The sequence below is a fragment of the Pelodiscus sinensis genome, chromosome 17 (genome assembly GCF_049634645.1).
Source record: "Pelodiscus sinensis isolate JC-2024 chromosome 17, ASM4963464v1, whole genome shotgun sequence".
In the NCBI taxonomy this organism is placed as follows: domain Eukaryota; kingdom Metazoa; phylum Chordata; order Testudines; family Trionychidae; genus Pelodiscus; species Pelodiscus sinensis.
The window spans coordinates 847134-859007 of record NC_134727.1 but is presented as its reverse complement, the minus strand read 5'-3'; the positions used below and the strand labels follow the sequence as shown (position 1 = coordinate 859007).

Genomic DNA, 11874 nt, shown 5'->3' with positions numbered 1-11874 from the left:
CCTGCAGCCACGAACCTCCCAGCCAGGCCACACCTCGGGGCTGCCGGTGCAGAGCTCCCAGCACCCCGGGGCCAGGCGCAGGCTCTGAGCAGCCGGGCGCGGGGCTCTCAGCTCAGGGCGGCCTCCGTGAGGCTCTCCGCCTGCTCCTCCTGTGGGCTAGAATGCGCGGTGGAACAGCGCCCCGGGCCAGGCTCCACCAGTGCCTCAGCTCCCTGCCATGGCTCCCTCCACCTACCTGCACCCCACCACTAGGGCCAGGTGGGGAGCGCGCCTCCCTGGGGGTGAACACACGCCGGGGCGGGGGGGCAGCACTGGGAAACAAAGGCAGCCTCTCAGCCAGTTCCTTCTGCATACTGGGACCTGAGAACAAGAGTGAGTGTGGAGTGCTGCTTCCTCCCGCCCCCAGTCCCACTCCACTCATGCCTCTGTGAAAAAAAACGGGGGGGGGGCAGCCAACATTTTTTTTGCTTAGGGCGGCAAAAAAACCTAGAGCCGGCCCTGCCTGGAAGCCCTTTTGCCCACCCCTGTACTAGAGAAACAGCGAACATAACTCACTTTCGGTCATACACAAACTTCATGCTGAGACCCAATTTCAGTAGCCTGTGCTCACAAAGCCCCAGGTGTCAGCTGCAGAATTCACTACACTGCCACAGAATCAGGCTCTAAAATCTTCAGTTTTATTTGAAATAAAAATGATTTTAGCCTTTATGATTGTGATGAAAAGCTCATAAATGTGAGCAAGGGAAAATGATATAGTAATGCCTGCCTCAGTCTTCAAGCTGTTGTTTCAGACTCTTCTGGAGAGGTGAGACCTGCCCTGTTCCTCTCAAGAGTTCATGGGCTCTGTGACTCCACCACTGTGAAATACTACATTTTGCCAAGGTACCGCTGAATTCAGCATTTCTTTCTCTCATATTCCCCATGGTGTTGCACCGAGACTGTGGTTTCTGTGTCCATGCTTGCGTGGGAAGTGCCCACAGCTGCCCGATGTTCCCCAGATTCCTCATAGGAGCAGGATCCAGGCTACAGTGACCAGGGTCTAGCCTGTAACAAAAGGGCAGGAGGAGTTAGAAGCCCAGCCTAGAGATCAACTGAGCAGCAAGGAGGAAGGGAGCAGAGCAGAGCAGCCTAGAAGCACAAGCCTCAGCCCAGTGACCATCTTCAACTCAGCACTAAGGGAAGTGTGTATCTAGAGGAAGGGGAGTCATAAGGATGCATACATGGATGGAGTAGATCCATGAGGATAGCGGGAGTCAGAGGGTATGAAGGAACAGGTGACCCATAGGAAGTGTGAGAGTTATAAAGGAGCATGAGCCATGTGTGGATTAGGGATGTAAGTGATGAGTCGACTAGCCGATAAGCAAAAGCTTATTGGATAGTTGACTAGTCGCTTTCCTCCCATCTTGCTGCCTCTATCAGAAGACTGGGGACTGGGTGCGAACCAGGAATCAGTTGATTCCCAGCTCATGGCCAGTCCCAGAGGCTGTGCCTCTGCTTTTCAATTTAAAAATCAGAAGTGCAGAGGCGGGGGAGGGGGCGGAAACGGATGATACACGCCCAGTGCAAGCCGGGACAGCTGATTCCCAGCTCGTGCAGGGTCCCCCTGCTGCAGTCTAGCCTTTTAAATATATTAAGAGCGTGCTGGCTGCTGTGGTTCCCCCGCTTATTGACTAATCAATGGAAAATCCATTGACTAATCGATTCGGTGATTAAACTAAATTTAACACCCCCTAGTGAGGATGGTGAAGTTTAGAGGTGTGCATGGACATTTGCAACAGCTAGAACATGGGGGAGGAGAAGAAGCTAAGTCTCAAGGACATGTATTTATGATGTGGGGTGAACCATATGCCATAAGGGTGTGGGGAGAGTGGGTGAGCCTGGGTAGAAGTGGCCTCATTGCAGATCAGTGCCACTAAAACTATCTCTGATCTGACTAGTATCAGAGGGGTAGCTGTGTTAGTCTGAATCTGCATAAATAACGAGAAGTCCTGTGGCACCTTATAGACTAACAGATTTATTGGAGCATAGGCTTTCGTGTCACATGCATCTGACGAAGTGGGTCTTTGCCCATGAAAGCTTATGCTCCAATAAACCTCTTAGTCTATAAGGTGCCCCAGGACTTCTCATTTATTCTGGTTTGACTGTATATTCAGTTTGTCCATCACTGGTAGTTTTATCATATCCCTGAAGCTTCTAGCACCAATGTGATCGCTAGCCAGGTCATAGTATTCCTTTGTGCACATGCTTCAGAATGTGTTGATTTTCCATCCTGATGCGTCGATACCAAGTTATCTGTCAAATTCAAACCTGTGCCATTTTTTATCCTGACCTGCCACTTAAATAAGGAGCAACTGATGATGATGAGAATCAAAAACATCAGTCCATGCTCTTCAGCCTTCCCTAGTGTCCATGTTTCTCTTTCACACAATAAAATGATATAATCATAGTTCTATAGACCTATAGCTTTGTGGTAAACTTATGTCCCAACATCTCCGCAGAGGTCACCTGAAGGGCCCAAAACAGGGCAATAAGTATCTTACTATATGAGGGTATGTCTACACAGCATGGCTAAATTTGAATTAAGCTACGCAACTTGAGCTACGTCAATGCGTAGCTAAAGTTGAAATAGCTTATTTTGGCTTTTTGCGCTGTCTACACAGCAGGAAGACAAAGGAAGATCACTCTTCCTTCAACTTCCCTTACTCCTCATAAAATGAAGGTTACAGGAGTCAGAGTAGGAAGTCCTCCAGCTTGCCATTATTTCAAAATAACGGCTTACAGCGTAGACACGCTCTTTGTTATTTCAGAGTAACATCAGTTATCGCGATATAACGCTGCTTTGCAGACATAGCGACTACGTCCACACTGACATGATTTTCTGGAAATGCTTTTAATGGAAAAGTTTTCTGTTAAAAGCATTTTCGGAACAGAGCGTCTAGATTGGCAGGATGCTTTTCTGCAAAAGCACTTTTTGCGGAAAAGTGTCCGTGGCCAATCTAGACGCGGTTTTCTGCAAAAAAGCCCCAATCGCCATTTTCGCTGTTTACACTGGCCCTTTTGCACAAAAGTCTTTCAGAAAAAGTCTTTCAGACTTCAGGCATCCTACAAACACAGCAAACAGCTTCCCGGCTTCCTCACACTGCACTGTTTGGATGTAGCCATTGGACTTAGTTGTCGATGATCATGAACTAGTGATTTAAAGAGGAGATTAATTCCATTTTCCTATCTTAGCTTCACTGTATATGCTTCAAACCTCTCTCTCCCTGCGAGTCCTATAACAAAGAAAAGGGTGGCTACAGCTCCGCTCCCTGCAGCAAGGAGAGGATGCTCAGGAGCAGCCCCGGTTATTATCAAAGTAGGGAAATCCGTCGGAGGGATTTCCTGCCAGTTGTATCCTGCCTCACAAATGAATTGCAAGTAAACGGAATGGACTTGAATGCAAAGCCACAAGCTTTGGGAACAAAGGGGGAGACTGTACTCTGCAGTTGCAGAATGGAAGCTGGAATTAAGAGTAAGTGTCAGAGGACAGCTGTTGTAGTGAGGCCAGGCCGGCACGCAAAGATGAACCAGTTTGGCTACAGGGAGAATTTGCAACTGAGTTAAACCAGTGCAATTTGTGTGTGGACACCCTTAACACAGCTTAAACCCTGCACGTATCAGTTTAGCTTGCATGGTACATGTACAGGCCCAGGCAAAAGTCAGTATCCATTTGACTGAACTGGCTTTTAACTGATATAATTAAACTGCTACAATTTGGGTGTGCAAAGCTCAGGGCAAGCGAGTGGCAGAGCCATTGAGTGACCTGGTGCCAGAGTTCCAGGTGGGGATTGATCAGACAGTCAAGTGCAGCTCCAGCATGGAGCAGAGCACTAGTGTGCAGAGGAGGGGCCTTCAGCAAGGCCTTCAGGCCAGCAGAGAAAGTGAAGTGCTGGCCCCCAGTTCCCAGAATATGGGGGGATGAGCTGGGCTGGGCTGCAGGTACCTGGGCCAAGTCAGAGAGGAGGAGCTGAGGCCTGGGATTGGGTGAGGCAGTGTGAAGTTAAGCTGGGTAGCACAGAGTAGTATAGTAGGACACAGAGGCTATGTCTAGACTGCAGAGATTTTCTGGGATACCTGGAGCTTTTCCGGAGGTATCCTGAAAAAGCGCTGCCAAATCCAAGGAATGCGTCTGCTTTTTCGGAACAGTTTCCTAAAAAGCGGAATGTTCTTTTGGCATCCCTGTATTCCTCTCGGTGAGAGGAATAAGGGATGTTCTGAAGGAGGAGTTTTTCTGAAATTTGGCCCCATGTAGACAGGCCAAATTTCGGAAAAGCCTCTTTCGGGAAAAAAAGCGGAAAAAAGATATGCAAATTGCAGTTCACAATTTGCATATCTTTTTCCAACTTTTCTCAGCAGTATAGACGTAGCCAGAGAGACTGCTCTATATTACTTCTCTTGCCCTGCCTCCTATCTCCATATACCACTCCCACCCGCCATCATCCCGCCCCCAGTGCTGCTCCTCTTGGACATCATTTCCATTGGAAGGGACAGTTTCCGTCGGTACCTACTAGCCAACTGCTATTCCCTGAGAACAGAGCCCTGGCCATGGCTCCAGGTGGGAGGAATCCAATAGACTTGCTGTATGTTCTGGGGCTGGACTCCATCTCAGGCCACGGATGTCAGCCCCACCCAGACTGCCTGTGCTCCAGGAGTGGGGCAAGGCTAAAGTACGACGTTCCACTGGCGAGGCCTGGTGCTGCCCTTCCAGGGCCCAGAGGCAGGGGCTGGAGGAGAACGCTCTCATTCTGGAAGGTGCTGGACGGCAGCTCTTTGTGGCTGCCAAGACCAAAAACAAAAGACATTAACTGAAACCCTCAGGCTGCAGGTAAGCAATCCTACCATTCAGCATCCAACAACCAACCACTGAGCACAAGATAGCGTAGGGAACAAGGGGCGAGAGACCTTACTGCTGCAGTATTGACAGCAGTGGTGTCCTCTCTCATGGCAGCACAGCCTGGGGCTCTGGGAACAGGGGCTTCCCTGTTCATAAGACGCTGCCCGAGTCTTTGGCATGTCTTTTCTGTCCCAACCTCCTGATGCTGCAGTACCTGCCATCTCTTGATCAACAAATCGCACCCTCTCCTGAGCATGTCTGTTTCCTGCAGCAGCCGAATGCTGGTAATGCTCCATGGCTTCTGCGAAGTTCCGTTGTACTCCAAGGCCCTTCTCATAGCAAACACCAACATGGTACCTGCTTTGGGAATCCTAGATGTAATATACACACAGCAGTCAGGCCAACTGGGAGGAGAGGGGTTCAAACTATTCAATGTAATTGATAGGACATATCTGGCAATTACAAAAATAAAAACATTCATAATCTAAAAACACCAATATCCAGAGAATAAAATGTCAATCAGAACTTTAAAACCCCTCTCTTCTTCAAAACATTGCTAAAAGGGCAAACATTGCCACTGATTTCATTACTACTAGGGACTGAGAAATACTAAAGAATTATCTGGGATGGTGATAAAAGCTGTAAAACCCAGCATGCTTTCAGCTATTGGGAAATTCAACAACTCAAAAGATATGGAGATAAATTTCTTCCAAGTCTCCAGATTTACATGGGGAAGACACGATATAAAGGGACTTTTTTGTATTTACCTTTAAGAACAGCAGTCTCCATGGTGTGAGATCTTTACTGAGTATATACCTTATGTAAATGAGAATTTGATCATTCTCTCAAATGTGATTACGAAACATGGACTGTCTTCAAAACAGAAAACCAAAAGGAAAACTAAGAATAATTTCTCATAGCCAGATCATCTTGTTGGGTAATATCTGTCATTGTATTATTGAGCATATATTTTCCCCGATCCACCCATCCATTATTAGGGCCCTACCAAATTCATAGCCATGGAAAACGTGACGGATCGTGAAATCGGGTCTCCCTCCACAAAATCTGGTCTTTTATAAGCTTATACCCTATGCTATATAATATAGATTTCCTGGGGAGACCAGCATTTCTCAAATTGAGGGTCCTGACCCAAAAGGGAGTCGCAGGGGGGAGGGGAGGTCGCAAGGTTATTGGGGGAGGGATCACAGTATCACCACCCTTACTTCTGCACTGCCTTCACAGCTGGAGAGCAGCAACTGTAGACCATGAGCCCAGTTGTGAAGGCAGCACCCTGTCAGCTGCCATGAACAAGTAAAGGTGACAATACCACAACATGCCACCCTTACTTCTTCACTGCTACCTTCAGAGTTGGGCAACCTGAGTTGTGGCTGCTGAGGCTTAGGGTGCAGCAGTTAGGGTATTAGTACCTCACTCTCCTCTATAATAACCTTGTGACAAGCCCACAACATCTTGTTGAGGCAGGACCCCTGCAATTACAACACCATGAAATTTCACATTTAAATAGCTGAAATAATGAAATTTATTATTTTTAAAATCCTATGAACACAACATTGACAATGAATAACCTTGCGACCTCCTTGCAACTCCCTTTTAGGCCAGGATCCCCAATTTGAGAAATGCTGGTCTCCCCAAGAAATCTGTATAGTATAAGATAAATGATTATACTGATTAAAAGATATCAACAATAACTGTGTGTGACAGGATGGACTAAGCCTAGAGATCCCCTGCTAGAGCCCCCTGGTCCTGCCACACCCACCCCGGAAAAGAACAGTGGAGAGGTCCTCCAAACAGGCTAGAGCAGAACTGGGCAAAATCTGGCCCGCCAAGCCACGGGATCCGGCCTACGGTCCACCCTGCCGGGATCCTCAGGCACGCGGCTGCCGCAGTTCAAGTGCTGTCCATGTGTCTCTTTGCTCTTCAGGGAGCAGGGGAGCTTCATGGGATCTCTCCATCCCCCAGCCCAATTCTCAGCTCCTATTGGTCAGAAACAACCGGCAAATATAAACTGACCTCAGCCAATCTCTCAGCTCCTATTGGCTGGAAACAGTCAGCCAATCAGAGCTGAGATTGGCCTGCGAGCAGAGAGGGGGTCCTTCCACCCAGAGCTGAGCGCCAGATGGAGGGACCAGCCTGTATTTTCAAGGTGTCTGGGGCTGAAGCAGGCAGGGAGCCCAGCCTGGTTGGGGCTTCTCCAAGGCTGCTGACTTAGGTAAATGCCCCCCAGCCAGAGCCTGCCTCTGTCACTCCTGCCCCTCCCGTACCCTAATTCCCTCCCCCAGGTCACCATCCAAACTCTTTGCATCCTCCTGCCCCAGGTCATAACTCCCTCTCAGGCCCCGTATCTCCTCCTACACTCCTCTCCCAGGCCAGAATCTTCTCCTGCACCCAATTCCCTTGCCCCAGTCACAACCCCTCCTACATTCAGAGACCCTCTCAGACCACACATCATCTCCTGCACCACAGTCCCTTATCCTGTGCGCCCTTCTGTACCTAGTCTCCCTCTTAGACTCCACACCCCCTCCACAAAAAAGCGTGGCCCTTGACCGCTTACCAAAATCTTTGAGTGGCCCCTCACCAAAAATTATTGCCCACTCCTGGGCTAGAGGGACAGCCAGGGAGCAGCCAATGAGAGAAACTGCAGGGTGCAGCCAATCAATCAGGGCCTAAAAGCGCTTTATAAAAGTGGCTGTAGGCCCAAAGACAGGCACTTCCTTGCTGGAGCTAGAGGAGTGCAGTAGGCACTCCTGTTTGGCCAAAGTGAACTGCAGCATTACAGAGAACTGAGTGTGGGCAGGGACCTGGGAAACAAGGAAGAGCATGTCTGGCTGCTGGGCCTAATCCTAGGAGAGCCCTGAGCACAGGGTAAAGCTTTGGTGAAGGCTTGGGCCATGGGGAACTGAAAGTAGTGTAGTTTAAGGTAGCTGCCGTGAGGCTGCTATTCTTAGGGACTCTGAGCTGGGACCCAGAGTAATGGGCAGGCCCAGGACCCCCCATAAGCCACTTGACAAGAGGCCTACAATAAGAGAGTGACAGACTCCTGGAAGAGTAATATAACTGTTAAGAGGCCCAGCTAGAGAGCTGGGACCAGAACAGACCAGAGAGAGTGAATCAATTGTCACCTGGGAGGAAGCCAGGGGGTCTGGCTTGATACTAGAGCTGGGAATAGTTTAGACTGCAGACACATCCAACCAGAAGGGGTGCTCATGAGAGGTAGGTGCCATGCTGTTACAGTGAGTAATAGAAAATCTCAACCTATCTATAATAACTTGGAAAGTCTTATACCATGGAAATATGGAGTACACAAATTGACCTTTCATTTTCTGGAGGAACAAAGATAGGGCAATCTATAATCTGGAAGAGTACAGACCATTGACCAAAATTGAAGAAAAGCAATATAAGATCTACTACATGAAAGGGGAACTGTTAAGCTTGAATAAACCCAGGAGAGCCCATGTCTTGAGGCTTCTTTTAGCTCCTTTATCATTCATCCTGGCTCTCCTAGACTTTTACTTGCAATTTTTCACTTCCTCTTCTGAACATCTCTTGAGAAAGACTTTCTATTCATACTACCTCCAGTCTGCCCTCTCCCCAACTTCTGGGCTTATGTTGAAGGAACAAACCAAACACCTGGATCAAGCAAACAACTGATTACACAGGGAAGCAACCAGAACTTGGGATATCATAGATACTGGGGCAAGTACAGCCTTATGATTCCCCCTTGTCCATCAGTAGAGCAATCGTTAACGCATGGGCAGGCAAGACACATTGCCACCTCTACAGAAGCAGCACTGAAGTGGGTGGACTTACAAAGTCCTGTAAAGCTGTAGTGAGGGGCAGCTCTCGGCTCTGACTCAGCAGCCATAACTCCTCTTTGGCACTACAGCTTGCCTGCCAGCTACACAAGAGACCGAAGAGGAGACCTTCTACACCCTGCCCAAAGTTCCAGACTTACCACAACACCAAACTCCAGCAGCCAGCGTGGCACCAGGTAGATGCTGAAGGGGAGTTAGGCAGTGACCCAGGGGAAGCCAACGACTGTCAGGCTGATCTCATAACATTCTAGAGTGTGTCAGTGTGTTGCGGGCCGGATCCCCCTGCCACTCCAAATACCAGGTGGCAGTCTCCCCCTCCACACTCGTGCCTTAAGAACTGTGTTTGTTTGCTGCCCCATCCTGAACCAGGACCTGGGCCATACTGACTTTGGGACTGCGTTTGTTTGACTGCCCTACCCTGAACCAGGGCCTGGGTCTTACTAATTGGAACTGCTTTGCCCTGCTGCCCACCCTGAACCAGGGCCTAGGGCTTACTGACTGTGCGACATTGCTTGTATTGCGACTTGCCTTCCTAGACAGGGCTCCTACACCTATACTTACAGGGCTTCTAGACCTATACTTTGGACAGAGCCCCTAGACCTATACTTACAGGTCAGGGACCCAGGACTCAGTGGTCAGTTTACACTAGTCTGAGCACAGGTCAGAGACCGGGACCTCAAGCAGCCAGCTTACTTTTTGGGATGTGGGGAGTTCAGATTGCTCCTCTGTGTTACTTAATTGTTTAGCTTTATCTGACTGCCTGAAGTTCCTCACAAGCCTTATAGAATCATAGCGTTAGAAGAGACCTCAGGAGGTCATCAAGTCCAATCGCCTGTTCAAAGCAGGGCCAGTCCTAAATAAATCATCCCAGCCAGAGCTTTGTCAAGCTGGCACTTAAAAACCTCCAGGGATGGAGATTCCACCACCTCCTTAGGTAACCCATTCCAGTGCCTCACCATCGTCCTAGTGAAATAGTATTTCCTAATATTGCGCCTAGACCTCCCCCACTGCAACTTGAGACCATTGCTCCTTGTTCTGTCATCTATCACCACTGAGAACAGCCTCTCTCCATCCTCTTTGGAACCTCCCTTCAGGAAGTTGAAGGCTGCTATCAAATCCCCACTCACTCTTCTATTCTGTAGACTAAATAAGCCCAAATCCCTCAGCCTTTCCTCGTAAGTGATGTCCCCTAATTATTTTTGTTGTCCTTTGCTGGACTCTCTCAAATGCGTCAACATCCCTTCTGTAATGGGAGACCAGAATTGGACGCAGTGCTCCAGATGTGGCCTCACCAGTGCTGGATAAAGGAGAATAATCACTTCCCTAGAGCTGCTGGAAATGCTCCTAATAATGCACCCCAATATGCTGTTAGCCTTCTTGGCTACAAAGGCACACTGCTGACTCGTGTGGACAGGGCTCGACAAACTATAGAATCTACTCGTCTGTGGCGAGTAGATTTCAGCCGCACGCCCCGTTTACCTGCGGCACGCACATGCGCAATGTGACTCTTGCGCATGCGCAGTGCGGGGCTGGCGAGTGGCTTTCGCCGCCGTTTGTCAAGCCCTGCATATCGAGCTTCTCATCCCTAGATGCTTTTTACCTCCAGGGCCCTCCTGGCTTGGGAGCTTAGGATAGGCTTCTGCTTCCTCTGGTGTCTGAGACCTTACTGAGCTCCTAGGATGGGCTTTTATGCTCACTGCCCCCACCCCCTTGGCTTGGTCCACCTGGGCTCAGAGAAGGGTTCTTCCCCATCGGGGTCAGTGGGCAGCCACCCCACTCACTACAGCTCCAGATAAACTGCAACCTCTGAAGTAAAAGAGCTGGGAAGTCAATGTAAAAAGTTCACTAAAGCCATCTCTAAAACAGCACTATTCAGGATGTGATGTGCAGCTCTGGGCATCCTATCCTGGAGATCTAGTAGGAAGGGAAAGGGCCTAGAGATGGGCCCAGCAGGAATACTTAGTACTGTGAATTGTGTAAGAAGGGACATGACAGAGACATACAGAACTAGTATGCTAGGGTCTGTCTACACTACCCTCCTAGTTCGAACTAGGAGGGTAATGTAGGCATACCGCACTTGCAAATGAAGCCCGGGATTTGAATTTCCCGGGCTTCATTTGCATAAGCGGGGAGCCGCCATTTTTAAAACCCCGCTGGTTCGAACCCCGTGCAGCGCGGCTACACGGGGCTCAAACTAGGTAGTTTGAACTAGGATTCCTATTCCAAACTACCGGTACACCTCGTGGCAGCTCCCCGCTTATGCAAATGAAGCCCGGGAAATTCAAATCCCGGGCTTCATTTGCAAGTGCGGTATGCCTACATTACCCTCCTAGTTCGAACTAGCGGGGTAGTGTAGACATACCCCCCGAGATGATCCCTTGGGCCCTATTTATACTCTCCGGCTACGTCTACACTGGCATGATTTTCTGGAAATGCTTTTAAAAATGCTGTTAAAAGCATTTTCGGAAAAGCGTGTCTAGATTGGCAGGACACTTTTCTGCAAATGCACTTTTTGCGGAAAAGCGTCCGTGGCCAATCTAGACGCGCTTTTCCGCAAAAAAGCCCTGACCGCCATTTTCGCGATCGGGGCTTTTTTTGTGGAAAACAAATCTCTGCTGTCTACACTGGCCCTTTTGTGCAAAAGTTTTTCGGAAAAAGACTTTTGCCCGAACAAGAGCAGCATAGTATTCCCGCAAAAGCACTGACAATCTTACATGAGATCGTCAGTGCTTTTGCGGAAATTCAAGCGGCCAGTATAGCCAGCTGGCAAGTTTTTCCGGAAAAAAAAGTGGCCAGTCTAGACACAGCCTCCTAATGCAAGAAAAAAGGGATATTTACTGGTGGCTACGTCTACACTGGCATGATTTTCCAGAAATGCTTTTAACAGAAAAGTTTTCTGTTAAAAGCATTTTCGGAAAAGCGTGTTTAGATTAGCAGAACGCTTTTCCACAAAAGCACTTTTTGGGGAAAAGCGTCCGTGCCAATCTAGACGCGGTTTTCCGCAAAAAAGCCCCGATCGCCATTTTCGCGAATGGGGCTTTTTTGCGGAAAACAGTCCTGTGCTGTCTACACTGGCTGTTTACACTGGCCCTCTTGCGCAAATGATTTGTGCAAGAGGGCTTTTGCCCGAACGGGAGCAGCACAGTATTTCCGCAAGAACACTGACAA

At 48.9% G+C, this 11874-nt stretch overlaps 1 protein-coding gene across 1 annotated transcript in view; it reads right to left on the bottom strand.

Moving 5' to 3' along the window:
• Positions 1-655: 655 nt before the first annotated feature.
• The window catches only part of DELE1 (DAP3 binding cell death enhancer 1), a 43326-nt gene continuing 32107 nt past the window's right edge, over positions 656-11874 (bottom strand). Inside the window, exons 11-13 of the mRNA XM_075900012.1 lie at positions 5088-5244; positions 4548-4815; positions 656-1044 (exon numbers count right to left, since the gene is read on the bottom strand). Coding sequence (XP_075756127.1) covers position 1044; positions 4548-4815; positions 5088-5244 — 426 coding nt within the window. The 3' untranslated portion in view covers positions 656-1043. The remainder of the gene's footprint in view (positions 1045-4547; positions 4816-5087; positions 5245-11874) is intronic.